The sequence below is a fragment of the Sciurus carolinensis genome, chromosome 11 (genome assembly GCF_902686445.1).
Source record: "Sciurus carolinensis chromosome 11, mSciCar1.2, whole genome shotgun sequence".
Lineage (NCBI taxonomy): Eukaryota > Metazoa > Chordata > Mammalia > Rodentia > Sciuridae > Sciurus > Sciurus carolinensis.
Window position 1 is genome coordinate 8,505,353 of NC_062223.1, and position 24,466 is coordinate 8,529,818.

Consider the following 24,466-nt stretch of genomic DNA (forward strand, 5'->3'; position numbering starts at 1 on the left):
GGGGAGGGACGGCAGGGGCGCCGGCGGGCGGACCGGGAAAAAGGTCGGGGCCATGGGCCGGCGTTTCGCCTCCAGAAGATCCGGCCTCTGCTGGAACCCGAGGTCGGGGTTGTGCAGGGTCCGGGCTCCGACCCGCGGGGCGGCCGCCCCTGCCCGGGCCGGGTGAGGGGCGCCCGCCCTAAGCTAGAGGTGAGCGAGGACGTCTGCGAGCGGGCGGGCCAAGACACGGCGGGTTACTGGTACGCCCGGGAGCTGAGGGAAGTGGGGACGGCCGGGCCTCTCGCCTGCTCGCTGGATGCAAGATGGGGTGGGAGGGGTGTCTTCAGGGGAACCCGGGCGCCCGGCCGGGGTGCAGGTGGACGGAGCGGGTCCCAGGGCAGAGGCCTGTGGGATACCAGGGGACCACTCTTGCCCGGGCCCGAGGAGGGGGTTATCCCTGGGGGAGGATGATGGGGTAACTGCAGAGACAAGTGGAGAGTCGGCGGGGACCGGGGTACAGGAAGGATGCTGGGGAGGGGAGGTGGAGGACCCGGCTGCCGGCAGGTCTGCGGGGCGAGGGGTTATCTAGTCCTGGAAGGTAAGCTCGGGTGCGGGGGGTGGGGAACACTGGCAGAGATGCCGGGGCGCCTGGGGCCGCTCGGGGCCGCTCGCGGAGAAACACCCGGGGGCAAGGTTCTGGGTGGACATCCAGGAGTGGGGGACAGCGGACCGAGTGGACTCCGGGAAAAGGGTGAAGGGGGCGGGTCCCCAAGGGGCCGGTCGTGGAAGGTGGGCCCGTAAGGAGGGATCCAGGGACTCCTAGGGGCGCGGCCCTGAGGGATGCTGTTTCCAGGGGGCTCTGGATGTGGCTGCAGTGGAGACCCAAGGCTGGCCCTGCGGCCCGCCGGCCTTCGCCCGCCGCTCTGGGGGGCCCGCGTCAGCGCGCGGTTGCCTTGGCGACGGGCGGGCGGGGGGCGGGGGCTGCACGGAAAAGAGGTCAGCGCTCAGTCTCGCTGCGGCTCCCGGCCCTGGCGGCGCGGGCAGCAGCGCTGGGCTCGCCTCTGCCTTCACGGTGGCGGGCCCGGGCATGGGGTCCCGTGGCTCGGGCCCCTCGGCCGGCGCGCAGGGCTCAGGGCCGCGCGCCGCCGCCCCCCACTGAGCCGCGCCGTGCCTTGCGCCAGGAGCAGCGGAGGCCGTGCGCGGCCAGCCGGGCGCCTCCAGGATGCTCATCAAGGAGTACCACATCCTGCTGCCCATGAGCCTGGACGAGTACCAGGTGGCCCAGCTCTACATGATCCAGGTGAGGGCGGTGGGGAGCGGGAGACAGGCGGTCATTCATCGCGATGGGTAACGGAGGGAATGCGCAGGCCGCGAACGGGACAAGGGGTCTAACCCAGCTCCAGCTCGATCCCCGCCAGTCTTGTCCCTGGGCTAGGAAGTGTTCAGAGCCCAGAAGAGAGAGGCCCCTCTCCCTATGCGGGAGGGAGCGCGGGGGATGTAAGGGCTGTGGAAAAGGGACAGAAGGGTGAGTGGTGTCTCCCACCCCTGAGTGCCCAGCCTGCTCGGCCCCTGTGAGCTCCTTTAATCCTCCTCAGATTCCGTAAGCCCATGGGGGAAGGGAAAGGAAGCGACGAGGAGGCAAGGAGCTGGGCGGGGGGGACAGGTGGTCTGCATGGTAGAGAAGGCAGGAAGGAGTTCTGGAGGGGGTGCCCCATCCCTGTCAGGGGATGGGATGAGGACAGGCTCCAGGGTGGGTCCTCTGGGTGGTAGAGGCCTCTTTTCCAGCTGCCCTGGCCTCCTTGAGCAAGTAGAGTATGTCTGACCTCAAGGGCTGGCTTGGTCCCCCTGCCAAAAATACTTGACCCAGGCCACAGCTGCTGAGCCCCTCCCCCACCTCAAATCATGTCCAAGCAGTGGTCACTTGCCCTCTAATGAACCCCCCTGCCACCATGACCCCCACTGCAGCCCCAACTCTTGGTCCCTCTGCTGCTTTCTGTTTCCCATCCTGCTTGTCACCATCTAACATACCACAGGATTCCTTTTTCCTGTTTTCTGTCTCTGCTTGGGCAGGGGGCTCGGTTCTGTTCATCTGTAGACCCCAATCAATGTATCCCAAACAACGAATGGCTGTTTGGCGTGCTGGGCTGCAGGACCCTGTGGAGTCTGGGCAGTGCCTGTGATAGTGATCCCAGGGGGCTGCAGGGGGCCAGGGGCAGGTCACAGGGAGTTGGAGAGGCTGTGCAGGAGGCCAGAACCAAGCTGGGGACCCCACCCAGGAGTTGGGCCAAGACTGAGCTTCCAATCCTGCTCTGTCCTGGGCTGCAGAAAAAGAGCCGGGAGGAGTCCAGTGGTGAGGGCAGCGGTGTGGAGATCCTGGCCAACCGGCCCTACACGGATGGCCCCGGGGGGAGCGGGCAGTACACACACAAAGTGTACCACGTGGGCTCCCACATCCCAGGCTGGTTCCGGGCACTGCTGCCCAAGGCTGCCCTGCAGGTAGAGGAGGAATCCTGGAACGCATACCCCTACACACGAACCCGGTGAGTGGGCAAGGCAGGCGTGGGCTGGGGCCATCAGGGGAACAGCCCTGGTGGACCCAGTAATGACTGTGGCCCTGGCTTCTGCCCAGGTATACCTGCCCCTTCGTGGAGAAATTCTCCATTGAGATAGAGACCTATTACCTGCCTGATGGGGGGCAGCAACCAAATGTCTTCAACCTGAGTGGGGCTGAGAGGAGACAGCGCATCCTGGGTGAGGCCTGGAGCTCCTCAGCCCTGCTACCGCCTCAACACCCAGCCTCTTGACAAGTCCCCATTCTCCCCAGACCTTGGCTTCCTGTCTGTGAAAGGCTGTCCTCTAATCCCTGGGGAAGGCTGCGGGGTGGCTTGAAGGGGCTGACTTTGCTCAGTGCTCACTGAACCCCCTCAGACACCATTGACATCGTGCGGGATGCAGTGGCCCCAGGCGAGTACAAAGCTGAAGAGGACCCCCGGCTGTACCGCTCAGTCAAAACAGGCCGAGGACCCCTGACTGATGACTGGGCACGGACGGCAGCCAAGACGGGACCCCTCATGTGTGCCTACAAGCTGTGCAAGGTGGAGTTCCGCTACTGGGGCATGCAGGCCAAGATCGAGCAGTTCATCCATGATGTTGGTGAGCACCCTTCTGAGGGAGGTTCTGCTTACCCAGCATGCACCAGGCCCCATGTTTGGGGGATGCTGTCATCTACTGGGGACACAGGAGCATAGGAACATCATTTCCATTTGAGATGGAATGCTGAGGCAGGTGGAGGTTGGGGTTGACAGCACAGTCCAAAAGGGGGTCAGGGGAGCCTTCCTTGAATATCAGAAAGTGAGGAGCCAGCCAGGCGACTCAGGAGACTGAGGCAGGAGGATCACAGGTTCAAAGCCAACCTCAGCAACTTAGCAAGGTGCTAAACAACTCAGTGGAACCCTATCTCGAAATAAAATACGAAGGGCAGGGGCTGTGGCTCAGTGTTTAAGTACCCCTGGGTTCAATCCCCAGTACCAAAAACAAAAAACAAAAAACTCATAAGGGCAAGGAGATGGCGACATGATCTGAGGTCTGCGTCAGCTCTGACATTCAGATATGCTGCTCCTTTAAGGAAGATATTAAGATTCTCCATTGTCCTGTGAGTCCAGCAAGACAGAATCTCAGGATGGTTGCCAGCCCATTATCTTTGGGGTACCCTCCCAGCCCTAGTTCCCAGAATCCCAGCCTGTGGCCCTGGCATCCAGGAACCATTAATCTACATCTCTTGTAAACCTAGACCTCCAACTCCCCCCGCCTCACCTCCCAGGTCTTGGGGTGGGCCACCTGCACATACAGGGCCTTCCCTGGGTGGGGAGTCCAGTAGCCTGGGTTCTGCTCTACTGACACCCATGGCCCCTCCAGCAAGCCACTGGCCATCTCAGCACTTTGATGTTCCGTTCTGTAAGTGAGGAAGGACTTGGAGCGGATGATAAGCGCTAACGCTGACTAAGTGTTCACAGTGTGCCAGATCCGGTGTGTTGAGTCTGCTTTGACCCCCAGTGGCCCTCCAATGCAAGGACTATTGCTCCCATTTCACAGATGAGGAAATTTAACTCAGAGAGTAATACAGAACCCTTGCATTGCATTTAGAAAAATAACAGAAAGCACAAATAGAGAGATTAAAATCACCCACATGGAACCACTATTAAAGTATTTCCTTTCGGAAGTTTATAATTCAATCATAATTGTTTCATTTCCTAGATATTTAAGAGTATCTAACTTTATTCCTCTGCTTAAGGTGAAAATATCCCAGAATGGATATCATCTTTCACCATAGGCTTCATGGAGTGCCAACTTTCCCACTAACCACTAACACCTTCATTAACTGTCAATAATTTCATTAGCTATGAATTCCTTAGTTGACTGTTAACTCATCTGAAGTTAGCAGGAAGCCAGCTGAAGCAAGAAGAAGCATTGGTCCTAGCTGCTGGAGGGATGGGGATCAGTGTTCAGAGTTGGGGTATCCAGAGAGATAGAGGAGGCAATTGGGCAGGGAGGGAGGTGGGGTAGGAAGACAAATGTCCCGCTTTCCACTCCTGTCCCCTGGGTAATACTGGCTCTGCCCTACTTTGTGGCTCTTGGTGGGTGGTATGCCCAGGAGAACCATTACTGAATTTCAAACCCTGGGTGTGTGGCTTCAGAGCCAGGAAAATCAGGGTCTGGGAGTATGGTTCTAATGCCCGGCTACCTCTAGGTCTGCGCAGGGTGATGCTGCGGGCCCACCGCCAGGCCTGGTGCTGGCAGGATGAGTGGACAGAGCTGAGCATGGCTGACATCCGGGCACTAGAGGAGGAGACCGCCCGTATGCTGGCCCAGCGCATGGCCAAGTGCAACACTGGCAGTGAGGGGCCAGAGGTCCAGCCCCCTGGGAAACCCAACACTGAGGCCCGATCGGGGGCCAGCAATGCAGGCACCCCCGACGGGCCAGAGGCCCCTGCTGGCCCCGACGCCTCGCCTGATGCCAGTTTTGGGAAGCAGTGGTCCTCGTCCTCTCGTTCCTCCTACTCATCCCAGCATGGAGGTGAGGCTGGGGCCCAGGGGCCAGTCTGGGGAGGGAACCTCCCTCTCCAGGCGGGACTCCCAAGCTGAGGCTGAGCTGGCCCTTCAGGGGGCGTGTCTCCCCAGAGTTTATCTGAGTGGCGCATGCAGAACATCGCCCGAGACTCCGAGAACAGCTCTGAGGAAGAGTTCTTTGATGCCCATGGTCAGTACTAAGACCCTGCTGGGGGGTGGGGGGCTGAGCAGCCCCTCCTGCCCCCACCCCGTGACACATCCCCCTGTCCCCTCAGAAGGCTTCTCAGATAGTGATGAGGTCTTCCCCAAGGAAATGACCAAGTGGAACTCCAATGACTTCATTGATGCCTTTGCCTCCCCAACGGAAGCAGAGGGGGCACCAGGTAAACACCCCGCCCCAGGCTACCAGCCACCAGCGTCCTGTTTGCAACGGGGACTCAGAACAACCCAGTCCTAAGTTTAATGGGGTACTAAGAGGAATGTCAATCTAGAGAGGGTGCTTACTGCTGCTCAGATGGCTAATGAGTAGATAATGGATGGAGCGTGGGCTTGGTCCAGGGCGATGGGGAGGGATCCACCGTGAGTGAGGAAGGCTGAGGTCTACACTAGGTTTTGAAGGACTGGACCAGCACTGTCCAACAGAACTTTCTATGACAATGGAAATGTTCTAAATCCGTGCTGCCCCAAGGGTAGCCACCAGCCACACATTTCAAGTTTTTGAAATGTGGCCAGTGTGACTGAGGAACTGAACTTCTTCTCATACTATGTTTTAATTCATTTAAATGTAAATAGCCAGGCTAGTGGCTACCATGTTGGACAGGGCAGGATTAAAAGTTTTGCAGGCAAACTTGTATAGAGAGTCATCCCCTCCTAGCAGGACCAGCATGAGGAAAAGCCTAGAATGTGAAATGGCCTGGAGAGTAGGGGGAAAGGAAGATGGTGGGGGAGCTCAGGCAGTCACCAGAACTGGGACCTGAAGTCCAGGAGAAGGGATTCCAGTGTCCCCTGCTCCCACTCACTGGCTTTCCCCTGCCCTACAGACCCTGGAGTTGAGGCAACTAAAGACATGGAAGACAGAGCCCGAGTACCCAGGGACTCGGAGGTGAGAACATCAGCCAGGCCACGCTGAAGTTCTGTCCGCTCCTGGCGCAGCCGTGGCTCTGACTCCCCCCTCCCGTTACACCTGACAGGGCCCGGATGGCGCCGGGGACCTTGGGGCCGAGGCGTGTGCAGTGCACGCCCTCTTCCTCATCTTGCACAGCGGCAACATCCTGGACTCGGGCCCCGGAGACGCCAACTCCAAGCAGGCAGATGTGCAGACCCTGAGCTCCAGCTTCGAGGCCGTCACCCGCATCCACTTCCCTGAGGCCCTGGGCCACGTGGCCCTGCGCCTGGTGCCCTGCCCACCCATCTGTGCCGCCGCCTATGCCCTTGTCTCCAAGTACTGGCCAGGGGTAGAAGGGCAGGGGACACACAGGGTCCCTAAGGTGCAGACAGCTACCTGGGGGCTCCTAAGATCAGGGTGGTCCCATGGGGGGAGAGGAATCAGACACCTGGGTCGGTCCTGGTCTTGGCTGGACCTCTTTCTGATCAATAGCTCCATCTCAAATGTCTCTTGAGGCTGATGCCCCACAAAGGACCCAGGGTGCCAGGACGTGGCAGCAGGCCCAGAGAGCTCGGGTGGCAGTAGCAGGGCTGGAGGTCTTCTACCCACCCACCCACCACACCCCCTCTTCTTGCAGCCTGAGCCCCTACAGCCATGATGGTGACAGCCTGTCCCGCTCCCAGGACCACATTCCGCTGGCTGCCCTGCCACTGCTGGCCACCTCGTCTTCCCGCTACCAGGGCGCCGTGGCCACCGTCATTGCCCGCACCAACCAGGCCTACGCAGCCTTCCTGCGCTCATCGGAGGGTGCTGGCTTCTGTGGGCAGGTCAGGGCTTCAGCCGAGAAGCCAGCTGCTGCCCCCTACTGCCACCCTGCTTGCAGCCAGGTCTGGATGGTGACAGGACCTCTCAATGGTACCCACCCTCTCACCCAGGTGGTGCTGATTGGAGACGGCGTTGGTGGCATCCTGGGCTTTGATGCGCTCTGCCACAGTGCCAACGCGGGCACAGGGAGTCGGGGCAGCAGCCGCCGTGGGAGCATGGTCAGTGTGGCCAAACCCAGCCTCCTCAGGAGGGGGGTGTCTCTCTCCATCTCTAGGTCTCTGCCCCTGGAATATGTCTTTCTGCGTGTGGGCAGGTCCCCAGTTGCCCCTTAAGTTTGTGTTTCCTCTGGGACTCTGCCCTCCCCTCCCCCATGCCTCTCTCCTCACTTCCAAATTGAGTGGAAATCTGATGGTCTCAGACCTAAGGATGGTTCTGTCCTCTGTGCCCTTTAGAACAATGAGCTGCTTTCCCCGGAGGTCGGCCCAGTGCGGGACCCGCTGGCAGATGGGGCGGAGGCACTAGGTCGAGCCAGTCCCGAACCCTCAGCCCTGCTTGCCCAGCGCACCCCCAGCGACATGACCAGTTCCGAGCCTGAGGGCTCTCAGAACAGGTGACATCCCTGCCCTATCACCCCCCACCCACCCTGCATGTAGGGGACATCAGAAGCAGCAGCACTGAGCACCCCTTCCCCCCAGCCTGCAGGCGATCCCTGCACCCTCCTCCTCCGGGGAGCCCCGGCGGGCTAGCACAGCCTCCTGCCCACCGGCTGCCAGCTCTGAGGCTCCTGATGGGCCCACCAATGCTGCCCGCCTGGACTTCAAGGTCTCTGGCTTCTTCCTCTTTGGCTCCCCACTGGGCCTGGTGCTGGCTCTGCGCAAGACTGTGATGCCCGCCTTAGAGGGTGAGCCCGCGGGCGCGGTCACTCATCTGTGGGCTCCTTCCCTCTCTCCGAGAATTGTCTTTCTTCCCTGTGCAAATTAAATGCCCGGCTAGAGAAGGGGAAATGAAGGCCCCGGAAAGAAGGCCCTGAGAGGCCATTTTCAAAAGTGGAGGAACTGCCTGGCCAGGAGATGCTCCTCCTGACAGAGAAAGCTTGGGGGTGGAACAGCAGCACAGGAAGCTCTGATTTCCCTTAGGCAAGAGACCTGTGTCACTTTTAGCAGACTAGTAACTTCCAGGAGTGCCGCTGGGGAAGTGCTGACTCAGGGTCACACAGCATGTCCACCCCCTGCCTCCGGGATGCCTGGTTGAACCCCTGTCCACCTTCTCTGTCTTCTGGGTACCCAGTGGCCCAGATGCGCCCAGCCTGTGAGCAGATCTACAACCTCTTCCATGCGGCTGATCCCTGCGCTTCCCGCCTGGAGCCCCTGCTGGCCCCCAAGTTCCAGGCCATTGCCCCACTGGCTGTGCCCCGCTACCAGAAGTTCCCCCTGGGAGACGGCTCATCCCTGCTGCTGGGTATGCCCCCGACCAAGAAAAGGGGGAGGGGAAGGTGCCCAAAGGTAGTAAGAGATAGGAGGTGGCTCATGGGTCACCTTTCCTCACCACTCCCGGGACCAGGGAGCCCTCTGCTGGTACCTTGGAGGATCTGGATCCCCAGGACCTTCTGACCTGTACCAAGTGGGGGGCAGGGGCAGGGGCCAAGCTAGGGAGAAGGAAGAGGGACACACATTCCGGTGTCTCAGAGCACCAGTGTGTATGTGGCTGCAGGGGCTCCATGTGCGTTTGTGTTCGTGGGGGGGCACGTACAACCCTGGATGCAGGTGGGTACCACTGACCCCATGAGGCAAGTGTCATAGGCACAGGGAGGTCCAGGGCTGGTGACAAGCATCCTGGTAGGAATGTCGCTGGCTGCTGGGATCAACTAAGAGACAGTGACTCCCATGCTTCTCTTCCTCCCAGATACAGGACAGGCCAACCTCAGTTAAGACCTGAGCAGGGAGGCTGGTGGGGAAGGTGGTGGAGGAGCAGGGACTGTTCTACCCTGGGAGAGAAGCCAGGAGGGTGGCCTGGCCCAGCCTGAAGTTGGCCCTCCTCCCCCAGCCGACACCCTGCAGACCCATTCCAGCCTCTTCCTGGAAGAGCTGGAGATGATGGTGCCCTCAACACCCACCTCGGCCAGTGGCGCTTTCTGGAAGGGCAGTGAGTTAGGCAGCGAGCCAGCAGCGCAGCCAGCGGCACCCAGCACGACCAGCGAGGTGGTTCGGAGTAAGTTAGCCTGCTGCTGAGCAGAGCAGGGCAGTGCAGGCGGTGGGTGCGGGGTGAGGGTGTCTCGTTCCACCAAATAATCACCCTGTCCCCAGCATTTGCTCTGGACCCCTCCCCAGCACTTGCACGAACTTGGCAAACAGCAGGGTTGGTGGAAAGGAGGGAGGGAGAGCACCCCAGAGCCCGGCAGATAAGCACTGGGCAGCGGGCCACCCTGACTCACTGCCCGCCGTGGCTGTACAGTCCTCGAGCGCTGGTGGGGGACCAAGCGGATCGACTACTCGCTGTACTGCCCAGAGGCGCTCACCGCCTTTCCCACGGTCACGCTGCCCCACCTCTTCCACGCCAGCTACTGGGAGTCGGCTGATGTTGTGGCCTTCATCCTGCGCCAGGTGAGCGGACCCAGGCATGTGGGACGCGAGATGGGACCTGCTTAGGGCTGGGGGAAGGCTACTCCTCCATCCCCCGTTCACGTGGCCTTCCCGGTGCCCTGCACAGGTGATCGAGAAGGAGCGGCCACACCTAGCAGAGTGTGAGGAGCCGTCCATCTACAGCCCTGCTTTCCCCAGGGAGAAGTGGCAGCGCAAACGCACGCAGGTCAAGATCCGAGTAAGTGCCCCACCCCGGGCTCCTGCCGCCTCACCGGCATCCCCCGCCAAGCCCCGCCCCCCAGGCCCTTTCCCGGCCTGGCCCCGCCCCTGTGGCCCTGCACCACGCCCCCATTGCCTTGGCCTCGCCCTGGGAACCGCTGGTCTCCAGGTCTCACTCACCCGCTAAAGACCTCATCTGCATTCCACCCTTGGAACCTCAGATTGGAGCCCACAGATGCGCAAGTCCCAAGGGTCTTGCTTTTCTCCCACGATGGCCCCGCCTCCTCCAGTCCCCACCCCAGCATGGACGAGGACCGCCCCCACCAGCTCACCAGTCCCACATTTCCATCCCTTACCCTCTCCTTCCACCAGAATGTCACTTCCAACCACCGGGCGAGTGACACCGTAGTGTGTGAGGGCCGACCCCAGGTGCTGAATGGGCGCTTTATGTATGGACCCTTGGACGTGGTCACGCTCACTGGAGAGAAGGTCAGGACCCAGAGGCCCTGGCCCCTGGTATTTTCGGTCCATCTCCTGATCCACCAAGGGTGAAGCAGCCAGCCCCACCCACCCAGGAGATAGGCGGGGCTCTGCTCTCCACTCCAGGTCTCTGGGTAGCGGGGGCTCTGCCCCCATGGCCTTCCCACCTCTCCCCACCAGGTGGATGTCTATGTCATGACACAACCGCTGTCAGGCAAGTGGATCCACTTTGGCACGGAGGTCACCAACAGCTCAGGCCGCCTCACCTTCCCGGTGCCCTCCGAGCGTGCGCTGGGCATCGGTGTCTACCCTGTGCGCATGGTGGTCAGGTGAGCACCAGGCAGGCTGGCCTCTGTGGGGCTGGGCTGCGCCAGGCCGTGTGCACACCATTCACGCCCCCCTGGGCCACAGGGGCGACCACACTTATGCGGAGTGCTGCCTGACGGTGGTGGCCCGCGGCACGGAGGCCGTGGTCTTCAGCATTGATGGCTCCTTCACCGCCAGCGTTTCCATCATGGGCAGCGACCCCAAGGTGCGCGCGGGCGCTGTGGACGTGGTCAGGTAGGAGCGGCCGCCCTGCTCCTCTCAGGGACCAGCCCCCATCCTCCTGCCTGTGGATCTGAACCACCCCTACCCCACAGGCACTGGCAGGACGCAGGCTACCTGATCGTGTATGTCACGGGTCGGCCTGATATGCAGAAGCACCGCGTGGTGGCGTGGCTGTCCCAGCATAACTTCCCCCACGGCGTCGTCTCTTTCTGTGATGGCCTCACCCATGACCCCCTGCGCCAGAAGGCAATGTTTCTGCAGAGCCTGGTGCAGGAGGTGCGGCAGCTGGGGAGGGTCCCAACCTCACCCCAGCCCGACAGGACAGGTCAGGCCCATCTGTCCCCACCTCAAAGGCCCCACTGAAAGACTGGAGAGACCTCCCGGTCCTGCCCTAGTGGCCCAGTGGGCCCCTCGCCTAATTCTGCTTGTCCTGCCCCTGTCAGTGACTAGAACCATAGGTCCCCACCCCCACCCAGGGCTCCGCCCATAAGACTAGCAGACAAGCCAACCACCCGCCCCGCCCCTCCCTGGAGGCTGACTGCCCCCTCCCACCACAGGTGGAACTGAACATTGTAGCCGGCTATGGGTCCCCCAAAGATGTGGCTGTGTACGCAGCATTGGGCCTGTCCCCCAGCCAGACGTACATCGTGGGCCGTGCGGTCAGGAAGCTGCAGGCACAGTGCCAGGTGAGGGTCAAGAGGTGAGGTACAGGACCCCTGATGGGGAACAGGAGCTTGGGGCCAGGCTGAAGGTCACCACTTGTGTTAAGATGCACCAGAGGGGAGCGTGAGGCCTCGCCAGCCTCAGGGAACCTGTGCTCCTCCGCAGCAGGGTCCTGAGCCGCCTGCAACTGCCTGGCTGCCGGAAGGGACAACCCGGTCTGGAGATTGCTCGAGACCTTGAATGCTGGCTTCGCCTGCCATGGCCTTGAGCGGCAGGCCTTGAGCGTGGGCTTTGGCCTTTCTGAGTGTAAACTGGAACTGATACCAGAATAACCTCCTCAGCTTATCGTGAGGTTGATGTCCTTTAGCGCACATCAAGGAGCTCAGGGCTGGGCACAAGGCAGGAGCTGCTGAAGATAGTTGCTACCATTTCCCCCCAGATTCCGTCTCACAGATGAGCCAGGCCCAGAGAGGGGCAGAGCTGGGAGTAAAGCAAGGTGCCCTGACTTGCAGTCTGGGGACACTATTGGGAGAAGGCTCCAGGTTAGGCTGAGCGGGGTCAGCACTGCCCGTCCCCCACCTTGCTACAGGGGCCAGTGAAGGATGGAGGAGGCAGTGTGTGGGCCCAAGGCTGGCTGGCTCATCCCATCCACTTCCACCCACAGTTCCTGTCGGACGGCTACGTAGCCCACCTGGGCCAGCTGGAGGCAGGCTCCCACTCTCACACCCCCTCCGGACCCCCGCGAGCTGCCTTGGCCAAGAGCAGCTATGGAGTGGCTGCCCCTGTGGACTTCCTGCGCAAGCAGAGCCAGCTGCTTCGCTCCAGGGGTCCCAGCCAGGCAGAACGGGAGGGCCCAGGAACACCACCCAGCACCCTGGCCCGGGGCAAAGCCCGAAGCATTAGCCTCAAGTTGGACAGTGAGGAGTGAGGCCACTGTGGCTGGACCTGGGTTATCTACTGATACTTGAGGGGCCCAAGTGGCTGTGGGGAGGCCAGGGGTTAGCCTTTGGCCCCAGCCCCTGGCTCCCCCAGCCCCATGCCCTGCATCTGTCTGCCCTTGGTGTTACTTCCCTTTCATGGGGGACCCAACCCTGGGGGGAGGGAGGAGGGAGTGGGCAAGGGCCTGGCAGTTTTTCCAGTGTGTGAACCCATGAAAATAAACACCTCATCCCGCCTGATTGCCAGCCTGCGGGGCAGCACGGGGCAGCTGAGCCCAGCTTCCAGTTCAGTGTGACACTGAAGTACAGAGAAAGCCCAGGACCTGCGCAGGGCCACGAGGCAGGTCCGAGACATGCCAGGATGGAGCGCGGGTGGCAAAAGACTCCTCCTCCCCAGGCTTCTCTCTGGACGGTGGGTGGGCCGTGCGACCCCAGCCCTCCTCCCCTCAACGGGAGCCATTTGGCTCCCAACTACCTCCTCCTGAGGTGGAGGCCAAGGCCAAGGGACCATGGGACCAGGGCTGGAGGGGACAGGCCCGCCCCAGGAAAATACCTACTCAGGCACCAAGCCACTTGGCCACCTAGAGGCTCCGGAGGTTCCCCATTCAGCCAGGGAGAAACTTACCCTTATTTCTATGTCAGGGACACTGAGGCCCAAAAGACTCAGAGCTGGCTAGTGAGGAACCAGGAGGAGAATCCTGATCCTTTGTCTCCCAAAGACCACCCAAGTTCCGGAAAATGCCGGAAAATCCTCAGTGGATCAGCCCAGAAGGCCCAGACAGATAAATAAGCCTTTATATACAGAGAAGCATGATGTGGCAGCGGTGGGTGGGCAGCAGCAACAGCAGTGGGCTTGGCATGGTGGGCAAGGCTGAGGCCCTGTCAGTGGGAGAAGATGCCCCGGAAGCGGGCCTTGTCCTCCTCGTCCTTCTGCCGGATCCGCGCCTCCAGGGCCCTCAGCTCACGGCTCACGACAGGCGCCAGGGCAGGGTCCAGCTCTATTACCTTGGCAAAGTCAGCCTGGGCCTCCTGGGCGTTCCACACGGCTGCATGGGCCTTGCCCCGCTTGAAGTAGGCCTTGACGTTGTCTGTGGGGAGCAGTGGAAGGCGGCAGGCATCAAGGGCGTGAGGGGGACCAGCCAGCCACCGCTCCCCATTTGGGCCCATGGGCCCATCAGAGAGCTGCCCCTGTAAGGAGGCCAACCCTACCCTGTCCCCATCATACCACCCGCACCTCGTGGGCACAGAGGCACCAGGGCCCTGCCTCGTTGGGGGCATCTGCTTGGCTCCCAAGGGAGCTCAGAATGGGGAATGCCAGGCGGGGTCTTGAGCCCCAGCACCCAACGATGGAGAAGGCCACTCCCGTGCTGCTGGCCGGGCCCAGCGCCAGGGCTCACCGTCGTACTTGTTGAGGATGGAGGAGCAGTGGTCCAGCACTTCGTAGTACTCCTGGGCCACCAGCTTACACTGGCAGTAGTTGAGCAGCAGCGGTGTGATCTGCTGGTCCAGCTGGATCCAGTCAGGGGACCCAGGCTGCTCCTGGGGGCAGGGGCGGGGAGAGGGCAGGCACTGAGACCTGGGCCCGGGGCTCTGCCCACCCGCCCAGCCACCGCAGAGCCCCGGGCACCTTCATCTGCAGGTTTTTGAGGCAGGCGATGGCATCGTAGTACTTGGTGGCGGCCTCCTTCACCTGTCCCTCGCGGTACAACCGGTTGCCCTCCTGATGGATGAGTGGCACTGCCTTCGCCTTCTCCTCATCTGTCATCGCCCATGGGTCCTGCTGGTACGTGCCAGGGCTCTCCACCTGCCAGGGCATGGGCCAAATCAAGGCAGAGCCCAGGGGCGCCCAGTGTCCCCAACAGCAGACCTGGCCAACACCGACCCTGTCCAGACTTCTGGACATCAGTGTGGGCAGCAGTGTCATGGTGCTCCACTGACCACTCAGCACAGTTGCTGGCATCTCCTCTGTGCCCAGCGCCATGACCGAGACAGCAGAAGTCCCTGCGCGGGCACACTCCCGAAGTGGGCAAGGCCGCCCTCGTGCACCCCTGCAGAGCACCACGAGGCTGCACCAAACTCACCGGCTCAGGGAGAGAACAAAGGAGGCGGGCAGTGGGTCCCAGAGGAGCATGGCCTAGGAGGGAGGCTGGGGATTTATGGGGCCCCCACAGGGTTCTTGCCCCTGCCCGCCTTCCCCCCGCCTCTCGCACCAGCCCTGGACAGGTGCCTTACCTTCAGCATCTCCATGTGGAAGATGAGGGGCTGGGGGTTCTGCTGCAGAGCATCCAGGTCTGCGTGGCCCAGAGAGCTGTGCTCATGCATCTGGGCTATGCCACAGCAGTGCCGCTGGCCCTCCAGGGGGTCCTTGCCTGCCGCAATGTTGCGGAGACTCTTGGCCACCAGCGGGTACAGAACCACATGCTGCAGGGGGGCAAGTGGGCACCGGAGCTCCATCAGTGTGGGCTGGTGCCCCCAGGCCCACGCGGTCCAGCCCCCCCTCATCAGAACAAGGATGGCCGGCCCCCGACAAAAGACACGCCAGACACCCTGGCCTCTCAATCCTCCCTCTTAGTGAAGCTGCAGCTCTGCCCCATACGTGTGCCACCAAAGCCAGCACCTGCCCCATTCATAAACGCACACCCTCCCTCCCCCTCTCTCTGTCCTTCCAGATCCAACAGGGGTCTTGCCTCCTCCTCTTCCTTCCAGGAATGTGGAAGCTCGATTCCTCCCACATTATGCTCCAAGAACCTCTTCCTTCCCCCAGCCTCACCCCAACCCCTGAACTGGGCCCAGGAAGCAACTTCAACACGCCTGGCCAAATGAGTGGGTGGGACCTGGCCTCTACCCTTTCACTTGGAAAGGCTGCAGGGGGGTGGGAATCAGCCTAACGGACTCTCCACTGCCCCCTGCTGTCTGCACAAGGGCCGACTGCTGGACTAACATTCACAATTCCTGACTAGGCTCTGGACTAGATTCCACTTGGAAGGAAGAGGTGAACAGGTCAGATCCTGCCTTGTTCAGCTTAGGAGAGCAGAAGACCAGATACTGGCTGTGCAGGGCACAATGGCTGGAAGACCCAGAGGAGGGGCCAAATCCAATCACTGACAGTCAAGGAGGGCTTCCTGGGGGTGGTGGCCAGGAACTGATTTTGAAGTTTAGAGAGGAAAGTCTTTGCCATGGGGAATGAAAAGGAAGGGTGAAGGATTGGAGTCAGAGGGAACAGTAGCAGGGACCAGACCAGGAAGGGCCACATGACAAGCCATTCTTTATGCTCCATCCTGACAGTGAGCAGGAGTCACAGAGGTTGGAAGCAAAGGGTCATACAGGTCATTTCACTTGAGAAAAAGTCCCCGGGCTGCAGTCTGGCTCATAGGTAGGAAGAGTAGAAGAGAGGCTAGGAGGCTGGTCAGGAGACTGGTGTGGTGGCCTGGAGAGAGCTGGTCATGGCTAAGTCACGGGGATGGGGAGTAGGCTGGACAGATGGTGCACACAGGTGCGGGACAGGTACCTTGATGTCACAGAGGAACTGGGCAATCTCCCCCTCCCGCATGGTGCACACGATGGTCTCCCACACGGGCAGCTTGAACTTCTTGCCGATGATGAGTTCCATGGGTTTCCCGCGTGCCCGGCTGTCATCCAGCACGGAGCCCTCATTGTTACTGTGCAGCGTTCGGTAATGAAATGTAGCCTGCAGACCACATGGGAGATCAGACAAGAGCACAAGCCTCCAAGGACAAGTCCAGCCCTTGGCCTGCACACAGGAGGAACTGGACTCCTCCAGGGGCCACCACCACCCCTGTGAGGAATCTAAGTCATGCAGGGGAAATAAGAGGTCCAAGTCACATGGCTAGTGGGCTGGACTGGGATGGGAGTCCAAGCATCTGGCTCCAACCATAACTTCAACAAATATTTATAAAGCACCTACTATGGGCTGGGGATATAGCTCAGTTGGTAGAGTGTTTGCCTAGCAAGCACAAGGCCCTGGGTTCAATCCCCAGCACCTCAAAAAAAAAAAAAAAATTAAAAAAAGAAAAGCTCCTACTATGTGTCCAACCTCCGTGCCAGCCACTAGAACATAGCAACGAACAAAACAGACAAAAGGTGGCCCCCGCCTGTAATCCAGCAACTCAGAGGAGCTGAGGCAGGAAGAGTGCAAGTTTGAGGTCAGCCTCAGCAACTGAGACCCTGACTCAAAATAAAAAGGGCTAGGATGTGGCTCAGTGGTAAAGTGCCCTGTGCTAAATCCCCAGTACCAAAAAGAAAAACAGACAAAAGCCCCAGCCCCCATGGAAACTTCTAAAAGGAGATGGGCCTCAGCCAAAACAATGTGCTAGGCCAGGTAAAGCTGAGTGCTTTGGATCAGAAAAAACAGGGTGAAGGAGGGCTAGTTTAAACTGTGGTGGAGCGGGGGCTCTCTGAGGGCACAACATTTGAGCAGAGATCTGAAGACAGCAGGAAGAAAGCAAGCCTGGCAGACGCTGGGGTAGGAACTTGCTAGAGCAAAAGAAGAACAGATACAAAAGCCTTATAGTGGACAGCATGAGTTGCATTTGCAAGTAGCACAGTCAGTGTGGTGGAGCATAGCAAACAGGTGGAGAGGCACCACCGGGTCACAGGGGTCAGCAGGGCTGGACTCACAGGAGTCTGGAGAGGGCTTTTTTTTTTTTTACGGAAGCAGGATCATTAGGAGGTCACCATAATGACCCAAGGGAGAGATGATTCAGTCTGGACTGGAGAAGCCTCAGGTGGAGCAGGTTAACACTGAGTTGCTGTGGGACATCCAGGTGAGGATGGAGAGTAGGCTACTCTGCATCCAGCTTCAGGGCGTGGTAAAGGCTAGAGACAGGCAAGGAGTGATCCAGGCTGGAAACTTTTTAAAGACACGAGACTGCGCATGAGCATCTCAGGAAACGCAGAGTGAGGCGAGCTGAGGACTGAACCCTGGACAGGATGCGGTTAGAGGAACCCATGCTGTCAATGCTGCCCTTGCTGCCGCTCCTCTGAATCTGGTTTCCGCACTGATAAAACTGAATCAACAATCATGTCTATGTCAAAGTGTGGGAAACAACCTTTCGAAACATGTACACCATGCCCACACTGAACACTCAATCAGTGTTATTAAACTTTTTTGTTTGTTTGTTTGTTTGGTGCTGAGGAATGGAACACTGGGCTATACCCCAAGCCCTGGTGACTGGGCTTTTTTGCTACTTTCTTTTCTTTCTTTCTTTCTTTCTTTCTTTCTTTCTTTCTATCTATCTATCTATCTTTCTATTTATCCATCTATCTATAGCTATAACTACCTCTTTCTGTTCTTCGGGCGCCATTGCTCAGAGACCTCTACCTTCAGCTACTCTCTCCTGGTTCTCCTCCAGTGAGAATCCCTCTTGCCAGGCCCTTCTTCCTAGGGGACCAACACCCCAGCCCACCACATACCCTTTCTATTCTTGGAGAAGATTCCTTTGAAATAGATGAAGGCTAGAATTACACAGCCCTCTGCTCTCAGGGCACTCGCGCTGCACAGGCTAAGATCTCTGCCTGCCTGACTTGGCAAAGTGCTGGCCAGGGAGCTTGTGCTCATTCACAGTAGATCTTACTTTTGGCTTCCCTGGTACCAAGTCATACCAACTTGCATGTTCTGCACGACTGTTGTGCTGGGCGGAAGTGGGGAGGGGACTGCCCAGCGGGGTCCCTACTCTACAGAATGGCACCTAGGGGGAAGAACTGCAGAACAGGAAACCCTGTACATATGGGTCTTCTCAGGGAGGCGGACGGGAAGGCTGAAGCTGGGCACCTGGATATGAAAATGAGGAAGGTGCCCTCACTTGTCCCAAGGGACGATGCTAGAACCCTAGGAAAATTGCCACAGAGTTCTAGTCTGAGATCTGACCCCTGGTCCCGGGGCCTCAGTTTTCCCATCTAAACAATGGGAGTGGGTTTAAGTGTCTTCCGAAGGCCCTTCAGTCTACAGAAAGCCTCGAAACCCAAAGGCTCTGCAACCTCAATGAGGTCAGACCCCAAAACCTGCAACCTGCAACCCGCAACCTGTTTGAGATGATTGACGGCCTGCCGGACCAAATACAGTCACAAGGACAAGCCAGGGGGCGGAATAGAAGAATCCGAATTCACCCCCTCCTAAAATTCAGACCAATCAGCGTCGAGCTCCGCATGTGAGTAGCAGGGTCACTGGCCTCTACCCTCTGGGCATGCGCAACGTCTCGCCTAAGGCCTCCTCCCGCCTCGCATGCGCACCGCGCCTCAGAAGGGAGAGAGAGAGAAGGGGAGCGGGTGGGCACGAACCTTGGTTCCATCCTGAAAGCTAGGGAGCTCTCCTCGCCCCTCCTGTATTACACGCTTTTGAATCCCGTCCTCTCGGAGTCTTGCGATGATATCCGCCATCCTCCTTCCCCGCTGCTCTCTTTCGGCAACTTCCGGACTCACTCGGTAACTTCCGGACCGATTTCGGCAACTCTTAGAGCCTGGGCGGCTTCCGAGCTAGCGCCATTTTGACTGAGGGCAGTAGCCGTGAGGGGACCGAACGTGGAGTCGCACCGTGATTGGCTGTCTGCGAGGCGGCTGAGGCGGGGCCCGGGGCGGGGCCTAGGACTTTCTGCGGGAGTGTGGGGCGGAGTCCGCTGGGGAGGTGGAGCCTGCTCCTCCCGTCGTGAGTGTCGCGTGTGTCCCTAGCTATCGTGTCTTTGACTTCACTGGAACGGTGGCCCTCCCTCGTGGCTGTGTGCCACTCCGTTTAAAGTTATAGTGCACTATAGCAGCAGTAGAGTTAGGAAAATAAATCTCACCCGTAACATCAAGTCCTAAAACGACTTTTATCCGTGTGTGTGAATCCCCTTCTGGCTTTTTTTGTTTTGCATATTTAGTTTAACTGTGGCTTTTACATCCTGGATTTTTGTCTTCAAAAAAGGGTGGGCTGGGTGGACTTGGGATGTAGCTCAGTGGCAGAGGCTTGCCCAGCTTGTGCGAGGCCCTGGGTTCCATCTCCGGCACAAAAAAAAAAAAAAAAAAGAGAGGAGGGTTTCTAGAGGCCGAGGGTCCTCTGTAAGGTCTGGGGTGAGTGTGCCAGGCACAAAGTAAGTCCCCGATAAATATTAGAGAATAGATGGGTGACAAAAATGAGGGGCTAGCTTGGCGTATGCCTGTAATTCCGAAGACTGGGAGGCTGAGGTAGGTGGATCGCAGATTCAAGGCCAGCCTCAGCAATTTAGTGAGGCCTAAGCTATTTAACGAGACCCTGCCTCAAAATTGTGACTCAGTGCTAGAGGGCTCACCTAGCATGTATGAAGTGCTGGGTTCGATTCTCAGCCCCACATATAAATAAATAAAATAAATTCCATCAACATCTAAAAAATATTAATGAATAAATAAAGGGGGCTGGAGATGTGGCTGAGCACCCCTGGGTTCAATCACTGGTACTGAAGCCAGAATTGGGGACAGACAGTTAGTGTAGAAATAGGGGATCGGTTCAGATGGAGGAAATGGAGGCCATGAAAGCCATCTGCCTCTGGAAGTTGGAGACTGCCCTGGGAAAATGGAATGTCAAGGACCTGCAGAGCCCATTGATTACCAAATTTACCTGCCCTTATCAGAGACTACAGGCAGGAAGATACTGATTAATGCCCCCCACCCCCACCCCGGGCCCTTACCTCTGAATCACTTTGGCCCTTCCCCTGCCCCATCCGCTTTCACTTCTTACAGCTCTCCTGCAAAACCCGGCCTAATCCCGCAGGCAGGAAGGAAAGAGATAAGGGGGAAAGAACGGGAGAATTAAACCTATAAAAAGGATAAGATTTGCTCATCCCATGGATTCCGCCTTTGGGTCCCCTTCTTCCACCCGGGAGAAGTCTGCTTTTACTTTTCTTTAATAAAGCTGCATTTCCACTCTACATTTGCCTCGGCGTGCTTCTCCAGCATTATACTTCAACACCTGAGGAAGCAGGACTCGTCACCGGTAAAGAGCGGTATCAGTACCAAAAAAAGAAAAAGAGGGGCTAAAAGTTTCTCTCTGCCCCCAGGAAACTAGTGGAAACCAGTTGTAAGCAACAGCCGGAAGAGGTTTTTTGGCTCCCACTTTCAAGGTCAGGATAAGGGAGTAAGGAGTAAGGTGTGGGGCGGGGAGGGCATCACAGTTGGGAAGGAGGAAGGATTATGGTTTTTCCGTGAGACCCAGGCGCCAAGTGCTTCACATACTGTACAGATTCATTTTCCAACAAGACGTCCTTGGAGAGGGACAGGACTTCTTAGGTGAAGGAAAACGTGCTTGCTTTTGGGTTTTTATTTATTTGTTTTTTACCAACACAAAGTTCTATCAAATTTTGAGCAAAAAATTGTATCTCATGCAGATTTTTCCAGAAAATAGAAAAAGAAAGCAGACCAACTTGAGGCTGGTTGAATCTTGATTCCTGAGCCAGATAAGCACACAAGGCAAGAAAAGTATACACCTATTTCACTAATAAATATAGATGCAAAATAAAGAAAATATTAAGCCTAGGGTGCAGCTTAGTGGAAGAGTGCTTGCCTTGCAGGTGGGAAGCCTTGGCTTTAATCCCTAGTGCTGAAAGGACAAAGAAAAGCGAATTAAATTCACTAGTGTATATAACAGTACATCAGTATGCTCAGTGAAATATCAGTCACAAAAGAAAAATATTGTGCCATTGCACTTGTACAAGGTATCCGAGTAATCAGTTCCTAGATTCAGAATATAGTATGATGGAGTTGGTGGGGGGAATAGTAGAGGGTCATTTTTTTTAGTGAGTATAGAATTTCAGTTTTTGCAAGATGAAAAATTTCTGGAGATTGACTGCAAAGCAATGTGAATATGCTTCACACTACTGAACTGTATGTATAAAAACAGTTAAGATGGTAATATTTTTGTTGTGCATTTTACCATAATTGAGAATAAATATTTTCAGCCGGGTACAGTGGCACACGCCTGTAATCCCAGTGACTCAGGAGACTGAGGCAGGAAGATCACAAGTTCAAAGTCATCCTCAGCAACTTGTTGAGGCCCTAAGCAACTCAGTGAGACCCTGTGTCTAAATAAAACATAAAAAAAGGGCTGGGGATGTGGCTCAGTGGTCAAGTGCCCATGAGTTCAATCCCCAGTACCAAAAACAAAAATTGTTTTTTTTCAAAAGGATGCATGCAAAGAACCCCACCCCCAAAAATGTGAAGATCCAGGAATGTAAGAATGGCTTACCATAAGGAACATTTATTACAGTAATTCATCGCATCAGTGGACTAAATGAGAAAATGCCTATGATTATCTCAAAATATACAGAAAAAGCACTTGAAGTTTTATGGCTGTTTATTATAAAAACGCACAGGAATAAAGAGGAAGTGCTTTGGGTTGATAAAAGCCATACACAATTAAGTATGATAGAGTAACAGTATTCACATCTTGTTCAAGATAAGGTACCAAAGGTGCCTTCTGTCAATGTTACCATGTAAAATGGCATTAGAAGCTGTGGCCAAAGCAATAAGCCAAGAAAAAGAGAGCAAACTGTCATTATTGGCAAATTATGCCTAAATAGAAAGTCCAACACTATCCAAAGACCAACAAATTGGCTCAGCAATGTTATAGGCACACAAAATAAGCTAACATAAATTAATAATCCTTCAAGCATCAGAAACCAACTCAAAAATATAGAAAATAGGGGACGCGGGTACAGCTCAGTGGAAAAACATGTGTTTAATATGTACCAGGCCCTGCATTCAATCCCTGGCACCAGAAACCAACCAAAACAACCCAAAACTGAATCCCAAAACTTCTTGAAGAAAAAACATTTTTAGGACATAAATGCCATAAATTACTGACATAACTTGTTATAAATGAACAAAACAACTTAACATTTAGAGGTATGGTATGTGGGACTGCAATTGTGGCTCAGTGGTAGAGCACTTGCCTGGCATGTGTGAGGCACTGGGTTCGATCCTCAGCGCTACATAAAGATAAATAAAGGTATCGTGTCCCTGTACAACTAAAAATATTTTTAAAAATAAATAAATAGGAGGGGTGGGGGGGAAGGGAAAAAAATAACAGAAAGAATCAAACAACATTACCCTATGTAAATTTATGATTACACAAATGGTATGCCTTTACGCCATGTACAGAGAAACAACATGTATCCCATTTGTTTACAATTAAAAAATAAAGAAAGAAAGAAAGAAAGAAAGATGTGATATGTAATTTCTCCTGAAATCTAGTCAATGAAATCCCAATAATAATTAGGAGTACTTTTTGGGAACTTAGGAACATTTTTGCTAAATTTCCATAGAAGAATTAAGGTGCCAGATCAAATTTGAAAAAAGATGACCAGAGGGGATACTTGCCCTCCCACATTAAGCCATGCTGCAAAACTACAGTAATAAAAAGCATAAGATACTGGCTGAGAAATGGTCCAAAGGAACCAAAGAGAGAGTTTAGAACAGGTATAGTGTGAACAACTGTATAGTTGATCTATGATTAAGATGGCCACCAATGCAGAGGCAGGAAGAACTGGTTGGGAGGTTATTCTGGGACAACTAGTCATGACCCATGAGACAAAACTGGATCCCTCTTTGCATCCTATTCAAAAGTAGAATCCATAGGGCTAAGGATCTTGATATCAATTATAATAATTCCTAACATTTATTAAGTGCACGATTGCCAGGCTCTGTGTTTTGCTCCTTACAAAGTAATACCTCATTTAATCCCAAAGTAAAGAATTAAAGGTATGAGGGAAACACTGTTATTACCTCCAACTGACCTGTGAAGAAACTGAGGCACAGAGAAATCATGTAATTAGCTCAAGGCAGGACCAGGACTAGGGCCCAGGCAATCAGGATGATCTGCGTAAAGTCAAATTCTATCTTATTTAAAATTTCAATAATTTGTTGATCAAGAATTTTCACCTTAAGTTTGATTTTTTTTAAAGAAGTAATGCAGTACAATATTATTTATCTTGCTTGCTGAGTTTTTTGGTGTTCCCTTAAATTCTTCACACATGGAGCCTTCCAAGTTTCCAAAACTAGTGAGAAGAGCTGGAATCCCAAAGGGCCAGGTTCTTTTTTTTTTTTTTTTTTTTTTGGTGCTGGGGATTGAACCCCAGGCCTTGTGTTTACAAGGCAAGGACTCTACCGACTGAGCTATCTCCCCAGCCCCTCAGTTCCAGGTTCTTAAGCACTTTGTTGCAATGCTTTTCTAGACAGTAAACCGTGAGGCCTGTGGAATAAGAAGCTGGAGGATCCTAGCTGAGGTTTTGCGACCTCCCAAGGAAACACTTGAAGCAAGACTCAAGGAGCACGCACCTGACAGATCCAACCGTATAACATGGCGTGGTGAGCTGGGGAGATAGCTCAGCTGGTAGAGTGCTTGCCTCGCAAGCACAAGGCCCTGAGTTCGATTCCCAGTGAGGGGGCACACACCTGTGGTCCCAGTCACTCAGGAGGCTGAGGCAGGAGGTTTCCTTAAGTCTAGAAGTTGGGGATTAGCCTGAGCCATGTAGCAAGACCCCATCTCAGGGAAAAAAGAGAGCAGACTTTTCTTTGACCAAAGACCCCTTAGGCAAAGTAAGGAGATTAAGACAGGGAGGAAACAAACAACAAACAAAGAAAACAAAACAGCAAAGGATTAATAATTACATATGTACAGATGTAAATCAGCAGAAGGAAGGCCAGGCACCCCAAAGGAAAAAAAAGAGAAAGAGAAAGATATGAGCAGCAACTTACAGAGGAAACCTCAATGCTAAGTGCATGAAACCCTGCCTTAAGTCTCCAGTCCTCAGAGACGCCCATCAAGATAAAACACCACTTTCTTCCTCTGTTTTATTTATTTGTTTGTTTTTTCCTTCAAAGAAGAGGAAGAGAAGCCACTCCTACAATCCCAGTGGCTCAGGATGCTGAGGCAGGAAGATCCCAAGTTCGAGGCCAGTCTCCTGAGTAAGCTATGCCATCAACATAGAGCAAATACTTTCCACAGTGTCAGAATGTATTGAATAATAATAAATTCACAAGTTATACCACTTTCAGTGGTGGCAGTTTACTGCGTACTCGTGGGTCTCCTGATAGTC

General features: G+C 55.8%; 2 protein-coding genes and 1 non-coding gene across 6 annotated transcripts; 2 read left to right on the plus strand and 1 right to left on the minus strand.

Annotated features, from left to right (window-relative positions):
• Position 1: 1 nt before the first annotated feature.
• On the plus strand, positions 2–12,657 carry Pitpnm1 (phosphatidylinositol transfer protein membrane associated 1). 3 transcript variants are annotated; one of them, XM_047519055.1, is made up of 24 exons: positions 2–189; positions 1,161–1,279; positions 2,305–2,519; positions 2,609–2,730; positions 2,908–3,132; positions 4,727–5,053; positions 5,141–5,236; positions 5,322–5,429; positions 6,087–6,148; positions 6,237–6,487; positions 6,789–6,978; positions 7,087–7,194; positions 7,429–7,586; positions 7,672–7,877; positions 8,264–8,434; positions 9,020–9,184; positions 9,428–9,576; positions 9,683–9,793; positions 10,147–10,263; positions 10,435–10,583; positions 10,666–10,815; positions 10,896–11,079; positions 11,361–11,489; positions 12,131–12,657. In XM_047519055.1, exons 2-24 carry the CDS (start codon positions 1,202–1,204, stop codon positions 12,392–12,394), a joined length of 3,735 nt encoding a protein of 1,244 aa, XP_047375011.1. In that variant the 5' UTR covers positions 2–189; positions 1,161–1,201; the 3' UTR covers positions 12,395–12,657. The 3 variants fall into 3 exon arrangements, with proteins under 3 accessions (XP_047375011.1, XP_047375013.1, XP_047375012.1); XM_047519057.1 differs by having other exon boundaries at positions 5,325–5,429; XM_047519056.1 differs by having other exon boundaries at positions 1,167–1,279.
• Positions 12,658–13,181: 524 nt separating this feature from the next.
• Positions 13,182–18,903, minus strand: Aip (aryl hydrocarbon receptor interacting protein). Of its 2 annotated transcripts, none has more exons than XM_047517258.1 (6): positions 18,702–18,903; positions 15,913–16,092; positions 14,637–14,825; positions 14,032–14,208; positions 13,810–13,943; positions 13,182–13,492 (listed from the first exon to the last, which is right to left on the minus strand). In XM_047517258.1, exons 1-6 carry the CDS (start codon positions 18,798–18,800, stop codon positions 13,420–13,422), a joined length of 852 nt encoding a protein of 283 aa, XP_047373214.1. In that variant the 5' UTR covers positions 18,801–18,903; the 3' UTR covers positions 13,182–13,419. The 2 variants fall into 2 exon arrangements, with proteins under 2 accessions (XP_047373214.1, XP_047373212.1); XM_047517256.1 differs by having other exon boundaries at positions 13,802–13,943; positions 18,702–18,901.
• Positions 16,337–16,410, plus strand: Trnaa-agc (transfer RNA alanine (anticodon AGC)). Its single transcript has one exon. It is a non-coding gene; the product is annotated as a tRNA-Ala (tRNA).
• Positions 18,904–24,466: the final 5,563 nt, after the last annotated feature.

Bases quoted from the DNA above. Each gene is read 5' to 3' on its own strand.
- Pitpnm1 (XM_047519055.1), top strand. From the start codon at position 1,202: ATGCTCATCAAGGAGTACCACATCCTGCTGCCCATGAGCCTGGACGAG. The intron at 5,237-5,321 runs GTCAGTACTAAG...CTGTCCCCTCAG, and splicing joins AGAGTTCTTTGATGCCCATG to AAGGCTTCTCAGATAGTGAT. The intron at 6,149-6,236 runs GTGAGAACATCA...TACACCTGACAG, and splicing joins GAGTACCCAGGGACTCGGAG to GGCCCGGATGGCGCCGGGGA.
- Aip (XM_047517256.1), bottom strand. From the start codon at position 18,800: ATGGCGGATATCATCGCAAGACTCCGAGAGGACGGGATTCAAAAGCGT. The intron at 16,093-18,701 runs GTTCGTGCCCAC...TGTGGTCTGCAG, and splicing joins GCTTTCAGGATGGAACCAAG to GCTACATTTCATTACCGAAC. The intron at 13,944-14,031 runs GTGCCCGGGGCT...CCCTGCCCCCAG, and splicing joins TCAAAAACCTGCAGATGAAG to GAGCAGCCTGGGTCCCCTGA.